General features: G+C 50.2%; 1 protein-coding gene across 3 annotated transcripts in view; it reads left to right on the top strand.

The window, feature by feature from the left end:
* fchsd2 (FCH and double SH3 domains 2) overlaps positions 1–22,849 on the top strand; it is a 48,581-nt gene that overhangs the window by 7,953 nt on the left and 17,779 nt on the right. For all 3 annotated transcript variants that reach the window (XR_014124138.1, XM_027009344.3, XM_081715833.1), the window contains exons 3-8: positions 2,802–2,847; positions 15,456–15,535; positions 15,819–15,963; positions 16,181–16,314; positions 17,396–17,450; positions 17,784–17,912. Coding sequence is in view for 2 of the 3 variants with exons in the window: in XM_027009344.3 (XP_026865145.3) it covers positions 2,802–2,847; positions 15,456–15,535; positions 15,819–15,963; positions 16,181–16,314; positions 17,396–17,450; positions 17,784–17,912 (589 nt within the window). In the remaining variant the exon portion in view is untranslated. The remainder of the gene's footprint in view (positions 1–2,801; positions 2,848–15,455; positions 15,536–15,818; positions 15,964–16,180; positions 16,315–17,395; positions 17,451–17,783; positions 17,913–22,849) is intronic.

The following is a 22,849-nucleotide window of genomic DNA, read 5'->3' as shown; positions in this document are numbered from 1 at the left end:
CCGACAGAGCTCTGACCTCTGCCCTTTAAGACCGGCCTTGACCTTTCCTCAGTTTTCCAAATGTGCCGAAGTTTGACGTTACCAGCAGCTTTCTGAAAAAGCCTGTCGTAGGCCGATTCTCCCATTCGTGGTGTCCAAACAGGCCTGCAGACCCGTTTTCCTTGATATAGGGTGGAATGGTTTCCATAGTTACCGTATACACACCCCCGCCCGCCCGAGACAGGCACCGTAATGGTGGCAGTATCCTGGGAGCACAGAGGCATGATGGCTACCTGATCCCCTGGTCCTGTCGCTCTGTCTGCTTTGTAATTAGCATTCTGGGTCCGGCTGTAATTATTGACTTAGTGTTGTCGTACCCTTCCAAGCGGCATCCCGGAAAATGCCACCAGCATCTCCTTCTATCTTGTTCTCTCTCTCCCTCTCTCTCTCTCTCTCATTATGTTCTGTAACCGCTGCCTTTTGTATTGTTGCTTTCTCACAGTCCCGCCCACCGCACCAAGCCTCTTGGGAAGTGGTTGCAGTAGAATCTCAGCTGTGCGTGTGCCAGTCGGCGAACCTGTGTATGCAAATATGTTGCCTCTCTGCATGCAGGTCAGAGCTCAAAGATGGGCTCTCAAAAGGGTCCTGAGGGGGATTTACCCCATGCCCATTTAACCATTGACCTTTGTTTCGGTGTTTCCTGTGCGGAAGTTCATGTCAGGGAGTGAAACACCTGGAAGTCAAACAGCCACCCCCCACCCAATACATACATGCCACACACACACTGCGGTGGACTCTTTCCAATCAGCACCAAACCTAGAGGGGGCCACACCCATGAGCACCGGTGTGGAGGGGCCAGTGGAAACTGAGGCTTTACCTTAGGTTCCGCTTCTCTGAACGAGAACTCTTTGTTCCTCTGTTGTGATGTGAGAGAGTGCTGCTCTGTTTGACAGCATCCTGTTTGTTTGTGTGTGTGTGTGCGCGCGCGCGCGCACACACTATTCACTAGTCTGTTTGCATCTTTTATGTGGTCTCACACTGAATTACACCACTGAAGAACTGCAAGCCACTGAAGAACTGCAAGCCTTTCATAATCAGACTATACCCAAAACCTGCTGCCAGCCTGTGTGTGCATGTGTGTGCACGTGCGTCTAGCCAGCCCTCCAACTTTACACCGCAGTTTCTTGTCCACGCACCCCAATGTGTCCAAACTCCTCCTTTCCCCTGAGTTCCCCTGCCCTCTGTCTACAGCAGAGCTTGTGCTGTCTGCATATTTAATGTGTTCAGTTGCCTAACAGACCCGAGACAGGTCATCAACGTTCCCAAGCCTTTGCTTCCCCGACTGACGTGTCCGAGCCCAGAACATTTGGCTGAAACCCCTCCCCCAACTTTCAGGGGGCCGCCGTGTAACGTCAGAGCTTACAGGAAACAAAGTAAAGTGTTACGAAGGGTTACGGGGAGCACGCAGATGTTGCGCAAAGCCGAACATTCTGGGCTGTTCTCCTGCCAGGGAGAGAGTAGGAGCACCGCTTCCGAAACGAGGATAGATACGGAGTGAAGGAAGACCAGAAAGAGAGAGATCCGAGCTAGGGCTAAAACTGTTGGACCCTTTGATAAATCAAGAATGTAGTCCCCCTCCCACACACACACACACACACACACACACACACACACACACACACACAAACCCCCAGCAAGCTATGTGAGCACAGGGCCATGTTTGGATTTGGCAATGCACTTGTTTGGCTGTTGGAGTAGAGGGGTTTGCTGGGGTCTGTGGAAAGGGGGGGGGAGTGCGGAAATTCCTGGCCTGCGTAAGAGCAAACATACCAAGTTCATGCTCACATTCTTGCTCTCACACACACTATTGCACTTAACACAGAGACACACTGCCCTGGTAAGCACCAGTCAGGAAGTACTGATCCCCACTTGTTACCAGAGGTAAAGGATAGGCCGAGTCAGACAGAGAACAAGGGAGCAGGGAGCGATAACCTGCAAAACGTCCCCATTAGTCTCCGTCTCTAAACCTTGGGGCTCTTGTAAAGGCCTAGAAAAGTGTGAAACTCAGAGGCAACGTAGGGACACTCAGGAAATGGATGAAAATGTACAGATATTCAGTTGTCAAAGTAACAGTTTTATTATTAAGTTCAGTTTCTATAGCGCATTTCACAAACCCAAGGATGCTTTACATTTAAAGGGGGAAGAAACTAGATAGAATAATGAAACGTGGAGGAAACTGGAAACCTGTGTGATTTTAGAGATTCTAAAACAAATGTCCACTATATTGCAAATATGCATATAAAGCTTTCACATAATGACCTTGGATTGACTCCCTTTCCATGGTCCCACTATTGGTATGTACATAGCAGGAAAACCGAAGGAAGGAAATGTGGAATGTTTAGAAAGAAAGAACAGAAGAGAAAATAAGAGAAAACCAGCTGAAATGAGAATGAGGAAGTGTGATGTATATGGAGGGCCAGGGCTGGCCGTGGAGGCCTGGGTGTTCACGCGCTCTGCCTTCTGGACAGTAGCAGGTCCTTCGAGCTTCAGCTGCGTGGTAATAAAATACTGGTCCAAACGCTTCCTCGACCGCCTCCGGTGCTGCCGTGTGAGATTGCTCCATCTTGCCGGTGCGAGACACAGAGGCTGAGGGGAAAAAACAAGTGAGCGTTAGTGCTCGGAGGGCAGAGATTAAATGGAGTGGGGTCCTGTAGTTAAGGAACATAATAGGCAACTTTAATGGGGGACATGGCTTATGAATATGTATCAGGAACTGGTATTGTGTTGCTTAATGAGCGCTTCTGTCTGATTTGTTTTAACAGGACGTACAGCCAGAAGAAGGCTGCTCTGGAGAGGGACTATTCACAGGTAAGGCCATTTTGTGTGTGTGTGTGTGTGTGTGTGTGTGTGTGTGTGTGTGTGTGTGTGTGTGTGTGTGTGTGTGTGTGTGTGTGTGTGGTATCTCTTTCACAGTCACGATGCACTCTCCATGACATGCTCCTGCCCCACACCAGAACCCTTTGGCTATGCTGGCTTTCTCCTCGGTGATAAGAGTCCCAGTTTCCTGCCTTCACTTCCACCCTCACCCTCTGCTCCTACACGAATCCCAAAGGTCCTTTGAAAATGCAGCGTCACCATGATTTCGTGCCCTACGTTAAAGCGCCCCGCAAACAGCTTTTAGCGGCGCACCGCTAATCGGTGCAAAAGCTTCCCCAGCCTTGCCAGCTTCACACAGACGTAAAGACTAATCAACAGCAGATCAATAACAGCTAATTAACAAAACCTCAAGCCGATTGGTAGCTCTGCCGTTCTGTGCGCCTGCCCACCGAGTCCAGGGGCAGAGGTTCGGGCTCGCTGCCCTGCGCCATTGCTGGCTCACCTGGCTTGCACTGCGGAGTTCCTGTCAGGGCTTCGGATCGCGGTGCACTCGGTGTACTTGGCTGAGGGAAACTTCTGATCTAGCAGCTGTGAGTGTCTCATTTCAGACTGCGTCCCAGCTACCACGGAGCCCTGTGCGGTACTGCCTTGTCTGTACACGTGGCAATGCTCGCAAAAGGCCCACGTTCTGGCACCGTTCCCGAGCGTCTGGTTAAAGGGGCTTTCTGCTGGGTTTAGGGTGGCCCCTGTTCGGGGTTGTTAATGCTCTGCTTAATCGTTCCCCGTGGCATCTCGCGCAAAAAAAAGAAAAAGAAAAAGACCCTCAACAGCAGTCGCGTTACCCCCCCGGTCACACGTCACCGGTCATGTTGTGCCCTGCTATCGCTGCATCACGCCTCTGCATAAACGACGTGGAAGGAGCAGCCAGCTGGGAAGCGCAGAGGTGGAGCCAACCCTCCGCCCTCGCCCCCCCGGTGTCTGAGAGCAGCACACTTGAGCAGTCGCACCACCTCTCGTAGCGGCGGGTTAGACGCCACCGAACGTTCTGCTGAAGATGGATGGTTGCGTTGTGCTGTTGGTTTTAACGTGCTTCTGTGGCTGCCGTTAATGCGGCTTCCGTGACTAATGCCCGGCGGAGCAGAAGCTCCAGAGTAAAGGCTGCTCCAGGGATTCTGTGCCCTCCGATTATTCTCCCATCACTGTAGATTTGAGTGTGTGTTTGTGCACACTTGTATGTGGGCATGCATGTGACTGTGTATGGGGGGGGGGGGTACGTGCGCGGGTGCACTTGATCGTGTGCTGTGCTGTGTCTGATGTCTTGTAATGACTGTGAGATCACTCAGGGCCAGAACCTGGCACAACGCCACACAGTGATGCCGTGTAGGCACACACAGTGCCCTGTCTGTGATACTGCTATGCAGACGGGCAGACTTCACATGATGCAACCATGCAGGCTCGCACACATACACATACACACACACACAGCCACAGCCACACATAATGTCACTGCCGCGTGAGCTCAACAAACCAGTGCATGTAAGCATACACACACACGCACACACACACACACACTCTTAAACACTGAACTATCAACCATCATTTGGAAGCATGGCTTAGATTGCACACCATGTGCAGATGACAGTTTGGTGGATTTGGGGTCTAATTAAACTCCTGCTGTTTGGTGCTCCCTTCATTAAAGGCACAGAGAGGACACTCCATGCCCCATAATGCTCAACATCACAGGCATGTTAGTATTTATGAGGAATGATATATTCCCACTGGAGCTATCACTAGTGTTGAGTCTGACCTTTGACCCTGAGGTTCAGAGGTCATAAAGGATTAGACTCGTCTGCCTAATGCCCTGGCAACTTGTAGACCAGTCACTCTATGGAATCTTCTTCGAAATTTCACCTCCACCCCCCACGTTAATTTGACGTGTGTCGGTAATGTCAGTGGTGCAACTTCTGCACCTGGTCTTATCCACGGGGAGGGGCACCAGCCCACACCATCCCTCAGACAGCTTCTGCACCCTACCAGGCAGCAGAGGACAGGTGAAAAGGGGTGGGATTTGCGCTCCCCAGGGCAGATATCCCTGCTGAGGCGGTTGCCATAGAGATTCCAGAACCAGGTAGTGCTAAGCTGGCCTCGTCATAGAGACGGCGGGGATGTAGCAGCGTCGGGACTTGGGCCTTAGTAGGTTTCTCGGGGCCTGGTGTGCCCATGTGCTCCCACTACACACACATGGGGGCCTACAGCACCGCACAGCTGTCCACACAAATAAACATTGTTTTCCAGGCCGGCCCTGTCGAACAGACCAACTTTTGTTTTGGAAAGAGACTGGGCCTAAGGGGGGAGGCGGGCCCTCCTGTGGCCTCAGCTGAGCTTTCATTGACTCCCCGCTGCCTGCACCGCCCCTGTGCATGCAACATGGTTATCGCTGGACTTAAGCAGGAGCCTTCTGCTAAGAGAGAGGATACTCCACCATGGCTGTGAATGCCAATGAATGAACATTCCCGTGTGCATGTGCGTGCACGCGTCTGTGTGCCCCTGTGTGTCTCTTAATCAAAGACATTATACTGCAGGCTTTTACTAGGTTTATCAGAATCACCAGCTCCGGTGTCACCCTCTGTGAAAATGGTTGCTTAGCAACACGCCTCACCCCTCTGACACCCTTTAAAACCCCCATTCTGAGAGAGAGAGAGAGAGAGAGACAGACAGACAGAGACAGAAAGCTGCAGCATGATGAAAGTGCTGAATTTCCTTGGAGTGTGTGACAGTGTGAGTGCTGTGTGCAACTGAATATTTTACTGCATGCCACCACTCCGCCATGAAAGAGGGAGAGGTGGGGTCACGGGTGGAGGGCAAGAAAAAGAGCGAAAGGTGAGGGAGGTAGAGGGAAGAAAGGATGGAAGACGGAGTGCAGGGCAAAGTCTGGGGAAGAGAGGTGGCTTGGAAATGCCTCCAGCCCTCGCTGTAAGTCTTCCAGTGATGGCAGTGACCATCTAGGAGGAAGGACTCTCTCTCTTTCCCACTCTTCTTTTTGTCCTCCTCCTCTTTTGGTGTGAATTCCAGCGCACAGGTTCTTTCTTGACAATGAACAGAGCAGGAACTGAAATCCCAGTGTGTAAAAAAGCGCTGAGACGTGTTGACCGAGAATAGAGACGAGAAGAACACACTGGGAAATGGTGCTACCTTGCATGTGACAGACAGGTTTAACCCCATGTGAAATGTGCCATCTCCTGACCTAAATCCCGCCTGCTCTGCTGCCCGTGGGCGCCAGCATCGCGGCCCAGCAAAGGCTGCGTGATGCGTGAAGCAGCAGACATGCCTAATCCAGTCGATTTGTGAAAGGCAAGCATGCATTCTTCATTAGTTCCACGACAGCTCAACCTCTGCCGTCTCCGAGCTGCAGTTGGCATGCGGTTATCGCGCGCGCGCGTGTGTGTGTGTGTGTGTGTGTGTGTGTGTGTGTGTGTGTGTGTGTGTGTGTGTGTGTGTGTGTGTGTGTAGTATAAACGCTTGGTCTATTCCGACCATGTTCAGGCAAGACCCCTTCACCTTTCTCCTTTGGCACATGCAGGACCCCTGCTATCTCGCCAGCGTGGGTGGAGCTTTTCTGACTAGCTGTCGGCCGCGCGTGGGAGGGCCGTCTCGGGGCCACGAGCAGTCGGAGGCAAAGGCCACTTCCTGATCCCCGTGACATCACGGCGCCTGTATAAAGACTGGAAAGATCAATAGCAGACACGCAGTCAGCGCACACTGCTCAATTGGCCGTGCTCTCTCTCGCTCTCTCGCCCCCTGCCCTGCCTAACTGATAGTTTTTGATTTGGCTTTAGCCTGAGAAGACTAGGGAACCCCCCTCACCCACCCATACTCACAACCTGCCACAGAAATGCAAGAGAAAAAAGACCAGTCTATGTACAACAGCAGAAGCAGCTAGAGGAAGAACATGAGCATACTGTGTGTGTGTTTATTGTTCTTAAGTGTAAAGGAATTGATGTGTTTGACTATGGATCTGTGAACAGAAAAAGAGGTGTGTTGTATGCATGCAAGTGTGTGTGTGTGTTAGGGGAAATCATTGCAGTTTGCACATTAACGTTGTGAGTATCCTGACAGGGTGTTGACCAAAGGTATTAAGAAGTCAGTGTAATCCTCTTCTCCGGAGACGCCAAAAGCCTTTATTTTCATCGCTGTAGCTCTCATTAGGAAGAACTTTTTAAAAATCAGCTCTTCCCATGCAACTCTCTCCTATCTGCCTGTCCCTGCCTCTGTCTACCTGCATCTGCTTGCATGTCTCTGTGTGACTGCCTGTCCCTGTCTCTATCTGCCTCTCTTTTTCTCTCCATTCAGTGTTTCCATGCCTCCTTAACCAAGGTTATTGTGCAATAATTAAATGTCCTTTTAGGATGATGCTGTTCAGATGTTCAGATGGCCACAGCACCCAGACAGGCCTCTAGTCATGTGATCAGAGTGGTCTAGGTTGGGGCTGGGATTAGGCTGGGTTTGGTCTAGTTTAGGGCCGAGTTTAGTCTCTTTGGTGGCCAGGTTTGGTGTCTGTGGCGGCTGGCTTTGATCTATGTTTGGTCCAGGTTGGAGCTGAGATGGGGCTGGGTTTGGTCTAAGTTAGGGCCATGTTTGTGCTGGGTCTGGTCTAGGTTGGTGCTGGGTTGGGTGCATGCAGGAAACAGAGATCTGAGTGACTTGCTCCTTGCCTACATAACAACAGGGAAACAGTGATGGGAATTATGCAAATTGGCATTAGTGAATGTTTTTAATAGAAAATGTGTGATTAAAGTGAAATGTGTTTTTTAAAATGTGCTGGAGCGGACAGCACCAGAGCTGTGTTTCTCACACAGGTTTTTCTTCCTCTTTCGTGGTGGGGCCAACACACACACACACACACACACACACATATATATCTCTTCCACCCCCCTGCATGTGCGCCCCCTCCTCTGCTCTCCTTCCTGGGAAAGTCTCAGGGAAAGGGCCTGCATTAGCATAATCGTCTTTAGCGCCTTTGTGGGCGGGCTCTCTGGGAGAGCGGCAGCCGCCACTGGCCGGCTTGGCCACCTGTCCAGAACAAATCAAGTGGCTCTTTGTGGCTTGGCCGGTCCTCTCCCCTCCTGCTTTCATATCCCCACGCTAATGAATAAATTGATTATATATGATTCAGATGGAGAGAAATGTCATTCATCCCCATTAATCATGGCACTTAATGGAATTTTAGCCTTCCCTTAGATGCCACTGAACACAGAAATGTAGTGCTTTTTTCTCTCTCTCTCTCTCTCTGTGTGTGCGCGCTCACGCATCCAGGTCCACATGTGAATGCATACTCAAGTCCACGTGTGTGTATATACATCATTCCATATAAGTGTGCTAGTGCATGTGTCCCAGCTCATACCCCTGGATTCTGCATACCGATGGCCCTGATGAACGAGGACGAGAGACTGGCAGAATTCCTAGATTGCCGGCAGAATCCTGAGAGAGACAGAGAGTGTGACACACCTGGCTTGGTGTGAGAACTGAACGTGCGGTCTGCACCTCACACTGTCTGAAAGGGCCATAGGAGAGCACGCTGTGTGTGTGAGAGTGAGTGAGTGATGTCAGCACCTGAGCCCAGTCCAGGCCGTCTGCTGTGACTCAGAGTTCATCTCCTTTTGATAAGTTTGTCCTTCAGAGTCTTCAGGCAGGGACTCGCTGAACAGCTGAGATAGTTGGAATAGAGGACATGGTGGGAGGTGTTGACACAGAGGGGAGGGGAGGGGGGGACAGATAAACAAATGGGCAGCAGAGTGAATAAGGAAGAGAAACCCAGTGAATTTCACAGCTTGGCTTGAAGTGCAGTACCAGGAAAGCTGCAAGAGGATGCAACGAGAGATGGACTGGGCTAGTGTTGGTTCATTCTTTCTCTCTCCGTGTGTGTGTGTGTGTGTGTGTGTGTGTGTGTGTGTGTGTGTGTGTGTGTGTGTGTGTGTGTGTGTGTGTGTGTGTGTGTGTTGGGGGCTGGTAATGGCCCTTTTAAAAAGGTGTAAAACACATTAGGCTTGCTCCATTAGGCTGGTAAAGCAGGGCAGAGGTGACCCAGGCCAGCACGCCTTTCTCAGGTTCCAGGAGGCACACACAGGGCCCCAGGCAGGCCTCTGGTTACAAGAGCATGTTCTCTGTCTAGCCTAATACAGGACACGGGCAAATATACAGTTATATCGTGGCATACCGCAGTTGCTTTGCGATATGCTCTAACACACTTCTAGGGCCTATGTGTGAGGTGGGGAGTGGCTGGGCTGTATTGTACAAATGCTGTGATTCATCAACACACCCACAGACCACGTGTCCTGAATGTGAGACTGATCACAGCGCCATTTATGAAAATTCTGTGATTTGTTGATTTGGTGAACATCAAAGGCACTGCTTGCAAATAAACCCTCACGCATCTCCACATCCTTCATCTGCTCTTCTATCCTTGTGTTGGCTTCTCTTACTGTTTGGTCTCCTCTCTCTCTCTCTCTCTCTCTCTCTCTCCCTCTCCCTCTCCCCCTCGTTTCCCCCGCAGTGTTTAGTCCTGTCTTTTCTACAGCTCGTGCCGAACAAACAGTTACGCCTGTATTTGTTCATCGCCTTCCTCACGGGCCAGATTATGATAAGGTATCCACAGAGACCAGCCCGAGGTGAAGTTCAGCACCCACTGGGCTGTTTTGGGGTGATGAGTAGAGCCAAAAAAAACAGGGCATGTAGGGGTCAGGGGTCATACGAAGGGCACAAGTCTCTCGTTCTCTCACTTTCTCTTCCCTCAGTCCAGTTTACGAGCTCATGTGTTTACCGCTTGCTTGGAGCCTGCACCCCCACTCGCCACCTCATCACCCATGTAAACACCTGGATGGAATCCATCTACTCATGTATCACTGTGCCGTGTTAATCAGAAAGACAGAGTGCAAAATGGCCGCTATCGATTTGCCGCCATCTCGCGTGGGCTGCTGACAGCGTCGGACCTTCAATAGTGTTATAATGCTGTATACCTCTATTAAAACTTGCTAATGTACTTGCCTCACAGGACAGATCGCTTACACAGGGGGTAATCTCTCTGTGAATCTGGTCGTGTGTACATTTGTGCGTGTGCGGGGACGCACTTGTGCGCCGGGTTTGCATATGTTTCCCATTGCACTCTAGGGTCAGATTAAACGCGGGTCAAGGGGTCACAGGTTTTGAGGGTAAAGGGGGAGAACAAAGCGCCGGTCACTCCTGCGCTGTCGCCAGACCCGGCATGTCCGAAAGGTCAGGGAGAGCGGGAAATAAAGGAGATGAATCGGAGGCTGGCCCGCCCCGTTCCCACCCGTAGGCCACAAACCCTCGGGGCCAGCCTGACCCGAAATGCCTCACTGAGAGCCTTCTGCTCACGTGGGCTCGTGTGTTAGACTATGTCCGCGTGCCAGCTCCCCTGAAAGTCTCCCAACTCCCCAAATACCTTTTGGTTCATTTGGATAATTTTTTTTCCCTCATCCTTTTTAATCCTTTGGCGTATTCTGCAGTATTCTATTTCTCCTTCAGACATCCATGTGTTCTCACCTAGCACTAGTTAAAAAAGGCAGATGCACCACTTGTAGTTAACCAGCCCCTGCTCCAACACCTGCACTTCCTGGGTAGACAGGTCACCATCGGACAGGAAACCAGGCCGGTCTAGGAGGCCTTCACGCCTGCGACTTGTCTCAACCGTTCATGCCGCGTTATTACACTCTGACATCCGCTCCGACTCCCATCGCCGTAAAGTCCTTAATCCGAGATGTTCCCGCACTGCCGATGCTGCTGGCGCACCTGCATGCGCCTTCCTCTTTCATCCTGAACATGGGAAGTGGAGTCTTTCCCTCGGAACACGAGAGGAGCGTTCAGCATATGGCGGCCATGGAACCCCAGAGACGCCAGCGGCCCTCTCGATTGGAGCGTTTCCTTTTCAGCCCCAGTGAAAAGCCATGGATAATGCATGAGAAGATGGCACTGGAAGACGCGCGAACCCGTCAGAACTGCACTGTAACTGAGCCTCTGCCAGAACGCTGTGTCCCAGTAGGCCAGACCCCCACCCCCCCAACCCATACGCATGTCTCCCATATGGTTCTCTCTCTCTCTCTCTCGCTCTCTCTCTCTCTCTCTCTCTCTCTCTCTCTCTCTCTCTCTCTATCTCTGCGCTATCGATTTCTTGTGTTCACTCCTTTCTCCCTCTCACTCTTTTAGTTCTTAGCTTTCAAGGTGTCCACGCAGCCCTGCTAACCCCTTCCGGACCTGCCCCGCATTTTCCGCACACCGGACGCCATGGGCCCCAGAGGCGATACAGAAAAGGGCCGTGAAATCCCCTCAGCGATGAGCATGCCGTCGGGGTCACGGGGCACTTGCCTTTGACCTCGCCAGCTTTGTTTGGCGAAGGGAGCGTCGCAATATAATGCTGCATGCACTGTTACCACGGTGATGTGGGCCGTCCCGCCCACCTTCTATGCTGGAACAAAACGCACGGTGTTTTACGTCTCCCCGGCCTCGGCCCACATGGACTTGTTCCAGTGCTCTGTGTGTCCCACCCACAGCAACTCCGTGTCTAACCTCCAGCCACCAAAGAATGGTGTGCGGGAGCACTCCTTCTTAATGGAGCATGGTTCAGAAGCTCACGGCGGGTTACTCGATGAAATGGGCCACCTCCATCTGTTGCCATGCCGAGGCCCCTAAACCCGCCCCCTGGGTCCGTCCCTGTGGTCCACCTCCTCATCCTCATTGGAGAGCCAAGGCCTCCCTTCCCTGGATCCGAGCTCCCACTCTGGGCCAGGGTGTGGCCGCAGCCCGTCAGGGTTGACCCCACCAACCCTGCTGCAACTGCAACCTCCGTACACACACTCTACAAAGGGTAAGTGCTCTCCTCCGCTGCCGTCGGATCCCTCCGTTCGGATGGGAAGCTTGCTCCGGCCTTACCCATGTCTCCTTCCTTCTTCATTTGGAAGGCGTCTGCTCTCTGGCTCTCTTCCCAGGCTTCTCTCGGGATCGTGTGTAGTTATAGAATGAAATAATCTCTTATTACGGTAAGAAAGTTCTAAAGGCCTGACAAACTGTATATCACAGGATATCCTGAGTACACTGGGGCACCAGTGCCCATCAAAAGTTTAACCTCTCTCTCTCTCTCTCTCTCTCACTCACTCACTCACTCACACACACACACACACACACACACACACACACACACACTGGATGTGATATGTCTCCATGTCCATTAGTCTGTGCAGGAAAGTCTGAGATCCTGGTTTTATCTCATCTAAGCTGATAGTGATTAAGATCAGGCCTCTCTCTCTGTCTCTGCCTCTCACTCACTCTCGCCCTCCCTGTTGCCTGCGCGCTCTCTCTCTCTCTCTCTCTCTCTCTCTCTCTCCTCTCTCTCTCTCTCCTTCTCACTCAGGTGCTCTCTGTCTCTCTCCATCTCTCTCATCCTCTCCGTTCTCCTCCCTCTCCCTGCTTCCTGCTGACACAGCACAGTCCCACGGACAAAGTCAATATAGGCACCACACGCGTAACACTCCTTATTACCAGCTGTCTCCCTGAATGACTTTTGCCTGATGAGCTGGGCTGTGCGGAGGGAAAAAAGGCCCTTACAAAAGCAGAATGGCAGAAACACTGCCTCCCACGCCAGGAAGAGGAAAATGGAGGGTGTGATCTTTAAAGGCCACCACGCAAAGGGGAATTTTCTCCTGGAAGGGTGTGTGAGGCGGTTCGAGTCAGAGGGTTTAATTTGGCAGGTCCAATTCTTGCATTCTAACTCATTTTCTCCTTATTTCTTCACCATGAGGGTTTGCCGTTAGTCCTCCCTCTAGCTGAGGCATAGCGCACGTTCACACAGTCCTGCACTTATACGCAGAGAGAACTCACTGGACTTAAAAAAAATAAAATAAAATAAAAAAACTCTGGTAGTTCTCAGACTTAAAGGGCTTGTCAGGAGTTGCTGGAACTTGCAGGCCGGTTTCAGTGCAGCGACAAGACATATCCAACCAACGACGACACCCTTACTGAAATGTGGAATGTACGCTGGATCTTCGCTCTGCTGTCCTGGACAGGGACTTTGAAGTTCTGGACAATAACGTTTTCTTCTTTTTGGGGGGGGGGACGACACATCTGAATAGCATTTAAAGTCTAAAATTGGAGTGAACATATCTGCATTGCTTTAGCCAATACGTTCCAGCTGTCAGCCCAAACTCAATTCAAAAAACGCAGTGCACACACACCCTCATCCATCTTTCTGTGGTAGAAAGCTGTCAGTTAGCCCACAGTCCATCCTGGTGCTGCACTGTATGGGTGGCGTCTCATCACACAAACTAGCTAATCAAAGCTGATGTGACTCTTCTCCGTTGATTGCAGTAAAACCTCAGAGATGAGGCCAGATTAAAAAAAAAAAAAACCCAAAGAAGCCCTTTCACTGCAGGCCATGTTCACAGATGACTAGTAGTTTACGTGGGCGCAGTGCAAGAATCCAAGGCGTTTTTGTGGCTGTAACGGAAACTGTTTTGTTGTTGGGTTTTTTTGTGTGTGGTTTTTTTTTTTTACATAACATCCTCTCCTGAGGTTCTGAAAGGTGCAATTACCGGATGCTCAGGGGCAACTGCCAAAAGCTCTGGGCATTTTCTGTGAGATGGGAGATTCTGGTGAGAGCAGGTGATGTTAGGTTTCAGTTCCATCCATCAGTTTCACCACTCCCTCACCTCGCTCCAGTTCGTCTGAGACGGGCGTCCGGGTCGGCCTCGTCAAGCACACCCCCTGTACCCCGTCACTGCTTGCTCCAAAAAAAACAGGAACCATTTTGACACAGTAGCATTTCCTGTTGTGTGGCTGCGTAATCAAACCCCCCCCCCCCCCCCTCGCTGCTGGGTCACAGCAGGTCTGCTTCATGATGGAAGCTTCCCGGCAACAGTGCTCGTCTTGGCTTATCTCGAGCTTGACTCGAGTGGCAGTAACTGTGACGCATGACATATTCCCATGAAGCAGATTAACTATAAATCTCTATGCACAGATCTTTGTTTCGGTGACACACACACAGCGTCAGCAGAGAGAACCAGATGTTTGATGCCTGAGTGTTTAGAGAAGGGCAGTTGGGGTTGGGGGGTGCACGTCTTCTCCAGGTCAGCTGGAGTAGTGTGCAGTTCATAGGTCACCTGAGGCCAATAGGAAATGACCCGTTGGTCAACACGTGGGAGCTGAGGGGGCGGGGCAACAGCTGCAGGGGCCCATGAGCCACAGGCGTTAGGTGCACGGTGTACATGGGTGGGCAGCTGCCACTCAGTAGTGGAGATCTGTTGTAGTGTTAGCAGCCCGTCAGGATTTCTCATTAAAGTCGTGAGGTGTGCGAGATCTACAAGGTCTGGCTGCTGCGTGATGTCACGAGGGGACACACGCATACGGTGACTGAAATAGCGGCTTCACATCCATAAACAAACGGGGCTCTCTTTTTTTTCTTTTTTTTTTCCCTTCTTTTTCTTTTTTTTTCTGTAGCTGCTCATTTTGAGCTACAGTTTCTCATTATCTGGACCACACAGGAAACCTGCACTGGTTACCATGGCAACTACACTCCTAGCAGGTAACGGGCAAACCTGAAGCGCTGTGGCTCCTCGCCCGTGGGCCACAGTGTCTGAGCGCCGGCTTGGAGGGGGAGGAGCATCCCCAAGCTCTTCACGCTGGCTGCTCCACGTGGTTCTGGAGCTTGTGACTGCTGAGGTGCCATATTGCATGTGTAGAGACAACCGAGGAGTGTGCTGTTGGGAGTCTGATGGGCGCAGTCTCTTGCTCCACCTGCCCAGAGCGCCTCCGTCCAGCCTGGATGCCTCCACCCACCTCCTGCAGGAGAATCACCTCTTTCTTTTGCTAAGGGAGTGAGTGCTAACGGGGTGCTGTGAAACGGAAAGTGCACATTGCGTGCCTGCTCTGTGGTTTCTGACACTAACACACTGTGCATTTAGTGCCACACACTGAGACACACACACACACACACACACACACACACACACACACACACAAAGGCTGGACTTTCAGAGCTGGGAATTTAGCAGGTGGCGATGACGTAACTGTATCGTGATCGAGCTGCAGTGAATGTGGGAGCACTGTTTACCCCCTCTGCCCCCTCCCTCCCACACAGCACCTCGGGGGGGCGGCGTCCTGTCTCGCCAATCAACTCTGAAGCTGAGATCCTCATTTGTTTGTCAGATGGGGGGGGGGGGCTCTGTACTGTAATATTGCAATAGAACCTTTCACTTTTCAATGTGGGACCAAGTACCTACGTACACACACACATGCACAAACTTGCACAGAGCTCCTTGGCCACCGTAGACAGGGTTTAAAATTAAGAATGGTATGTGTTATGTGACCCTGTGTGTGTGTGCATGCTTGCATGTGTATGCGTGTGTTTGCTTGTGGGTGTGTGGTGTTCCTTTGTGCCTTGTTTCATGAAGAATGGATTTTGTAGAAGCAGGTGATGAACGTGTGTGTGCGCATGCATGGTCCCCTCTGTCACCCTCACTAAATGCACGGCACGTGGAGACAAATTGTTGGTCTGATATAACGCTGCTTTGGCGCTCCTCATCTGTGTCATTCAGGCCCTGCAGAAGCTGGCCAACCAGTACCTGAAACGGGACTGGCCTGGCATTAAACCCGACGACCAGCGGACAGACTACAGGTGACCTCCTTTACACCTTTCTCCCTTAATTAGGCCAGACGATCCTTATGGAAGGATGGAAGGATGAGCTTCTGTCTGCTAGGAGAGCATGCACGCGCGTGCACACACACACACACACACACACACACACACAGATGAGCTACATAATACAGACTGTTATATTGCTCCATATTGTAGTTGTGATGTGCTTTGCAGTATATTCTAAACACATTATTCTAATATTTAGCATATTCTAAACAGTATATTCTTGCGGGCAGCAGTTGTGACCGTGTGTCCCCTGCAGGAACGTGTACGGGGTGTGGCGAGCGTTCCTGGAGGGCACTGTGCAGGTGACCCAGTCGCGACTCTTCGTGTGTGACAATTACAAGAACGAGATCTCGGACCCGGCCAAAACCGTGCGGCTTTACAAAGAGCAGCAGCTCAAGAAGGTAACGCGGCGTCTCTCTCGCACAACAATGCACACGTACGAGTGTGTGCTTTTAAATATGAAGCATGCCTTTTTGTTTCTAGTGTTATTATTGTAAAAAATGGCATAAGAAAACATTTCATTGGTGCATTGGTAGTTTGTGCCATGTGGGCTGCCCTTAACTGCCCTCCGTTCCGCCCCCTCTGTGATGACGCCCTCCTGTGGACACCGTTCTGCAGTGCATCGAGCAGCTGGGCCGGATCCAGGCTGAGCTGCAGGACTCAGTGAAGGACCTGGCCAAGTCCAAAAAGAAGTACTTTGAGATGGAGCAGATGGCGCAGGCCGTGCGTGAGAAGGCCGACATCGAGGCCAAGTACGTACTTCACGTAGTCCGTCAGAGGTCCGCTCGCTGCCTGATAGCAAACCTGCAGCCATAAACCCACTTTGGGGCAGTCCCGTTTACTGCCCAATTAGAAACGAGCTGGAGCTCCGGTTCGTTCTAATGGTGGTTTTCTGCGTGCTCGATCCAGTGCACCCTTGGGGGGGGGGGGGGGGGGGGTGTGTGTGTGTGAGACATGCTCCTCCATCCATCCAACTTCCCTTCAGGGAGGCCCCTGTTCCTCCAGTGGAGCTTATTAGCAAAATACAGAATTTGTTAAAGACACTCAACTACTGATCATTCTCGAGAGGCATCCACATGAGAGAAAGGGAGTGAGAGAGGGGAAGAGAGAGGACCTGGGACTTGAGAGCGGGCTAGCAGAGGTGGTGGTATTGATCTGGACAAGCGCCTAGCCCTACATTTTCTCCTTGGCATCGGAGTGAGGAGGAGGATTTGCACTTCCTATCTGTGTCCAGCTGTGGGAGGAGCCATGGTAGGTCATTAGTCTGTTACGCTCCTCCCCTGCCACGCTCAGGTCACACCCACACTTGACCCCTGCCAGGGAGAGCGACGGCCTCGTTATGAGCAGTATGTCAAAAGCCTGTTGTTGTAAACATAAGGAAAGGACCTCCAAACCTTCTGCGCTGTTTTACGAGATTGACGTTTATGTGGTTTCCTCTTCCCGGTCTCAGAGCAGCGCGCCGTACTTGATTTAGGATGTGGGACGCATGGGCCATTTAGAATTCATGGTCCTTCCTCCTCTATCTCCGTGAGGGTGTTAATCTGGGCTTAATTTGTACTGCCTGCTACTTCCTCTCCTAGACACGGGTGCGGTCGAACATGAGTTGATTCACGATTCCGTTTTTCTGCCATTCACGATGCGGGAAACAACCTTGTTCATCCCCCCCCAAAAAACACTGTTCGCCAACATTGCAGTTTTCCAGCAAGTTCCACCCTGAACACCCTCAGAGTCGTCCAGAGAAGGATGTTGTAAAGCGTTTGTTTAAGAATGACTGACTTTTTGCAGGTGTGCATGAGGACTGATGGAGTTGTTTGTCTGCTGTGTGTTCTCCAGGTCCAAACTGGGCCTGTTTCAGTCCAGGATTAGTTTACAGAAGGCCAGTGTCAAGGTGAGCACCACAGACTCCGTCTAGACGCGTGTCTTTTCCCAACTCCCAGCTTCCATTTACAGCATTTAACAGGAATGCTGTTTCTGAACCCTGATGTGCTATTCTGTGCAACTGTATGCGTGTGTGGGTCTCCAAGTGAGGGTGTGTCCCGTTTTGTGCATTTCCGTGTGTGTGTGTCTCTCCCATGCATGTCTGTGCGTGTCGTGAGGAGGTGTCTCTGCTCCTCTGTATCTCCAAACCACATGTTGAGGTGGAACGCTCTGTCCATGTGGTCCAAGTAAACACTTTCATGTCTGTTTGCTTTTCGCCGCACATCTCCCATGCCCATGTCAGTTGAAAGCCAAGAGGAGCGACTGCAACTCCAAAGCCACCCACGCCAGGAACGAGTACCTGCTGATGCTCGCCGCTGCCAGCGCGCACCAGGATCGCTACTACCAGACCGACCTGGCCAATTGCATCAAGGTGAGGGCCCTGGTTCAGCCACTCCCCTTCCGCTGTCCAGCACAGACCATCATGCCCGTAGAACTCAGCTTACTTAAGACAGCCAGTTGCTCACAGCACTCTTATGGGCTTCGGGGAGAGTTGTGTAAGGGAGGCGCAAATTCTCACAATGGGCTGTCACAGGTACACCCAGCCAGTCAGCTCCAGCGCGCAGCTTACGCAAATTGTTTCACTTGTGCTCGGTGACGATGAGGTCATGTACTAAGGCACACGCTGTCCCAGTGGTGACGTGTCACCCGCTCGTGCCCTGCTCCCAGCTGTGATTTCATAGGACACATCTACACGATGACTTAAGCGCGTGTGCATGCACACACCCCACACACACGCACACTGAGTCGTGTTTTTAAAAAAGGGTTTTGTACACACAGATTCCACTTAATGACAGTCATTATTAGATGATTGCAGAAGACAGCCTGAAGCGATGTCCTAGTCACATCTTGTGCACTCGAGATCTTGCCTTTGTGGTTATGCTGATGTTTTTATCAGTTTGGCCTGGTGCTGTCCAGACTCCAGAGTGCGTGTGCTTCATCTGCTCACTGGCACTTCACACTCTCTGATCACTGGATAGGACTGCTAAGGCTTTGGCTGTGTGCTTGTGCATGTTTTATTTATTTATTTATATATATATATATATATATATATATATATATATATATATATATATATATATATATATATATATATATATATATATATATGTGTGTGTATGTGTGTATGTGTGTGTGTGTATGTGTGTATGTGTGTATGTGTGTATGTGTGTATGTGTGTATGTGTGTGTGTGTGTGTGTGTGTGTGTGTGAGTGAGTGAGTGAGTGAGATCACCCTCTATTAATGCATCTCTGAGTTAACGAGAGATCCGCCTCCCTGCTATGACTGGTGACTCTACACAGGGCTTCAGCAGGGCTGGAGGGCCTGACTGCAGCTCTGAGCGGAGGCTAATTCACATGCGCATGCGCCCACACACACACAGACACACACCTCACACACACCCATGGGCCTGTTCACCCACTGCTCTTAGACAGGCTAGATCAGGAAGTACATTTGCATAACACAATGGCGCCACCTCTTTGTCTCCTTTTAATTCCAACATTCCATATTAGTCTTCCTTTGCTACAGAGACAAAAGGAATGTACGTGAATGAATATGTAGTTTATGAGAAATGTAAATACAAGTGCAACTCATTTATAAATATGTTGTAAATATAAGAGAACATAAATAGCAATGAGAATGGCAGAAATAATGAGGTGAACGCTGTGATGCGATGAGCCAACGCGTGAGGTTACTGGAAAGCCGCAAAAACGGTTTAGTGAGATTTTTAATAGTCCCACGCTTAAGAAGGTAATGAGTGCAGTTAAAGATGCTTCTTTCATCATTTAAATGGCTTCCATCTGTCTGCCGAGTTAAGGTCCCGAGCTCCACCAGGAACGTTTTATATCTTATGTTACACAAGCAGTTATCGCATTTAGCGATGTGGAGCACCCCTCAACCAGAATGACTATGGTGACGGTCATGCATCGCCGAGCACTCGTGTATTACTGTTTATTGATGTTATTTATTTGTTGTTTTTGTTTGTATTTTACATGGAATTTTAGCACTGTGTTTAAATGCAGAAGACAGGCATTTTTACTGTGAAGCAAAGTCAGTCACTCCATCAGTCCCTGTGTCGGGCTGTCCCTCTATCCTTCTCATAATGCAATATCAGTGTGTCTAGTAGGAACTCAGTTTGTGACCACAGTTTAGTAGTTTAGTAGTAATATTACAAACACAGCAATATATTTAATAAACTTAGTGGAGATGTTGGTGGTCCCAGTCTGAAAGCACAGGTTTGGAAGAGCTTGGTTGCAGCGTACATGTAATTTTATTTATTTATTTTCCATTTTTAAAACAAGCCGCCATGCGTGTCAGCTGGAGTGTTTGTTCCCGGCAGATTTGTGCAGCTGTCGAGCCTTCCCCCCACGCCAGTGAAGCTGCAACACCGGCCGCTTCAGCAGTTTACGTGTTAAGTGCTCAGTCCTTGCCCCAAAAATAACAGCCGTCTGGGCAGCCCGATCCACCATCCTGTTCCAGGATCACCGGGGAGGGGTGTGGCTGCTCCACAGGGAGGCTTGCCGGCGCTTGACTTGACCTGGAGTGTCCTTGCGAGAAGGAACAGGAGCATTTGGACCATGCGGCGCTGCACATCTCCTCCCCAAGTGCAGCTTTGACTGTAACCCACTCAGAAATCTGCCTGGCAGAGTCGCTGGCATTGGCCTGTCCTCTAGCGCTTCCAGCCAGGGAGTGGAGGAGCCAATCAGAGCTGAGCAATGACCTCAGGAAATGCAGCGGGCAGCCAGTCACCGATGAGCAATGACTGCCTTGAAGTCAGAAAGGTGAAATAAAAAATGGTCAGCCGTTGCCCCCATGACTTTAGCAGTCATTAGCCATATTGGATCACGCTAATTTAAAAGCTTCCTCTACAGTTTTTAACGTCAGTCCCTGCGACATTTAGCCGAGTGTTTGACATTAAGTACAAAGTTGTGTAATAACTCATAATGAGATGAAGATTTTTTTTTTTCCCACAATGCTACGTTGGTAATGATGTTAGCTTGTACATTGGGTGATGGTATGTTTCTTTCAATGAACTGATTGACCAGTGAAGAGGTCGGCGCATTCTGGAAGCTGAGATTCAGCGTTTTATTGAAGAGTTGTGCACTCATTGTCTTTTAATCCTGTTCTGTACCTCCATCAGTGTCGTATTTTACTTGCTTTGACATCATTTCACAGCCCTGATTAACATGTGAGCCTGGTTACAGCTGCCGCCGCGCATCCCCTGCATGTTGAGCTAAGATAAGAATGGTTTCTGCAATAACCGTCATTGGTTGTTGTTATTGTCTAGACTCAGGCGAAGTAATGAAGTCAGAGTTACCAGATCAGCCTTAGAAATTTAGAGCACAAGGATATTTTCAGGTATAATAAATGAGTTTGTAAAATGGTATAAAACGAAAATGTAGAGTTCCTTAAAAATAGAGAGAAGTACTCGTATTACGCTCATAACTGAAACCAATTTGTTTCAGTTCAATACTTCGCTTTCATGTTTGTGACAGACATGGTCAGAAAGCTTCACATAAACCCAGGCTTCAGCCACTAACGAGCTGGCCAGGAGGAGCGCTGGCAGGGATGACGAGAGGAAGAAACCTTGAGAGAAAACCCAACTCAAAAGGCTCCTCCGGGCCCGGTCCCGCTCATCAGCTAATTATCGAGCCCTTCATGAGTTGAATTGGCCATTTGGAGCCAGAGAGTTCTCCACACGGCACAGAGAACTGGGTCACTGGGAGTGGAGTGGAGTGGAGAACCTGCCACCAAACAGAATCTTAATTAATATTAACCAGTTCAGTGAGGAGAATGAATATACACGGAGCCTCTTTATCCATATAAAAGAAGAAATGGAACTGCCCTCATTTATTATAAGCAGTGTGATTTAATGGCTTTGCCTTAATGGGCCTACACCAGCAGCGTATATCAATAGTGTTAAGTCATTGGCCCACCTCTTTGTCCAAGTGAACCATTTAAGCTCAATTAGGCAGTGAGTGGCGACATTCCTTGTTTTAGAGGGATACTGTCATCCACAGCCATCTGCTCATTGATCCAATGCACCAGATACCGTGGGAAGGAGCTCTTTTCACCCAGCTTACCTCTGCCAACCCTGAAAGATTTTAGAGCGTGTTGGCGCGATAGCATCATGCAGTTGCAGCAGATTTGCCGGCTGCACATCCATGATGCAAATCTCCTGTTCCACCCCATCCCAGAGGTGCCCTGTTGGACTGAGATCTGGCGACAGTGGAGGCGATTTGAGTACAGCGAGCTCACTGTCACGTTCAAGAAGCTTGATTTGGCCTGTGTGACATGGTGTGTTTTCCTTCAGGAAGTAGCCATCAGAAGATGGGTACACTTGAGACCATAAAGGGATGGACGTGGTCATTAGCAATATTCATGTAGGCTGTGGTGTTTAAATGTTACTCGTTCAGTGCTAAGGACCCAAAGTGTGCCAAGAAAATACACCATTACACCACCACCGCCAGCCTGAACTGTTGGTGCAAGGCAGGATGGATCCATGCTTTCATGTTGTTTACACCAAATTCTGACCCTGCCATCCGAGTGTCATAGCAGAAACTGACTCATCAGACAAGGAAACGCTTTTCCAGTCTTCTACTGTCCAAATCTAGTGAGCATGTGTGAATTGCAGCTTCATTTGCCTGTTTTTAGCTGACAGGAGTGGCACCGTGTCCGTGTCTGTGATCATGTCCATCTTGAGAATCCTGTGTAGTACCTTAGCTGTTCACATGACTGCACTTTTCTGGACCGAGATCTCGAATGTTGTTCATGGGATCTGTTGAAGCCATTCTCACAGTTTGGAGGATACAGCCCCTAGTGTTCTGATTACCACGGGAAACACAGTTGCTGTTGCAGTCTTGTCTAGCTCTTCCTTCAACCCATGGTATTTCACAAGCTTCTCGTGTTTCTTTTTCCAGATGTTGCCATCACTCCAGAGTGCCACATCTATCAATATGGCCCTCTGTTTGTTCATCGGAAGTCCCACAGGATCTTACCATGGTTATTTCCCTCCACCTTTGTGGCTATATCCCACTTAGACCTTGAACTTCCAGCCCACTTGGTTATGGCGTTCCCTGTACGCCCTGCTAGCATCTTGCATCCCGCTATTATGTGTGGGATTGTCTCAGCGGCATCTTTGCACAGCCTGCATCTGGGGTCCTTTGCGTTGTGGTAGATCCCAGATACCATCGGTCTTGTGTTCAGTGCTTGTTCCCGTGCTGCCTCTGTACTGTCTTTCAATCCAGCCTTTTCCAGCCATCAGTAGGATTTCTCCATATCTGCCGGTGGTACATAACGTGTAGGGGTTT

This window comes from Electrophorus electricus, chromosome 6 (assembly GCF_041902795.1).
Source record: "Electrophorus electricus isolate QZ-2024a chromosome 6, ASM4190279v1, whole genome shotgun sequence".
Lineage (NCBI taxonomy): Eukaryota > Metazoa > Chordata > Actinopteri > Gymnotiformes > Gymnotidae > Electrophorus > Electrophorus electricus.
This window is presented reverse-complemented; position numbering and strand designations above follow the sequence as displayed.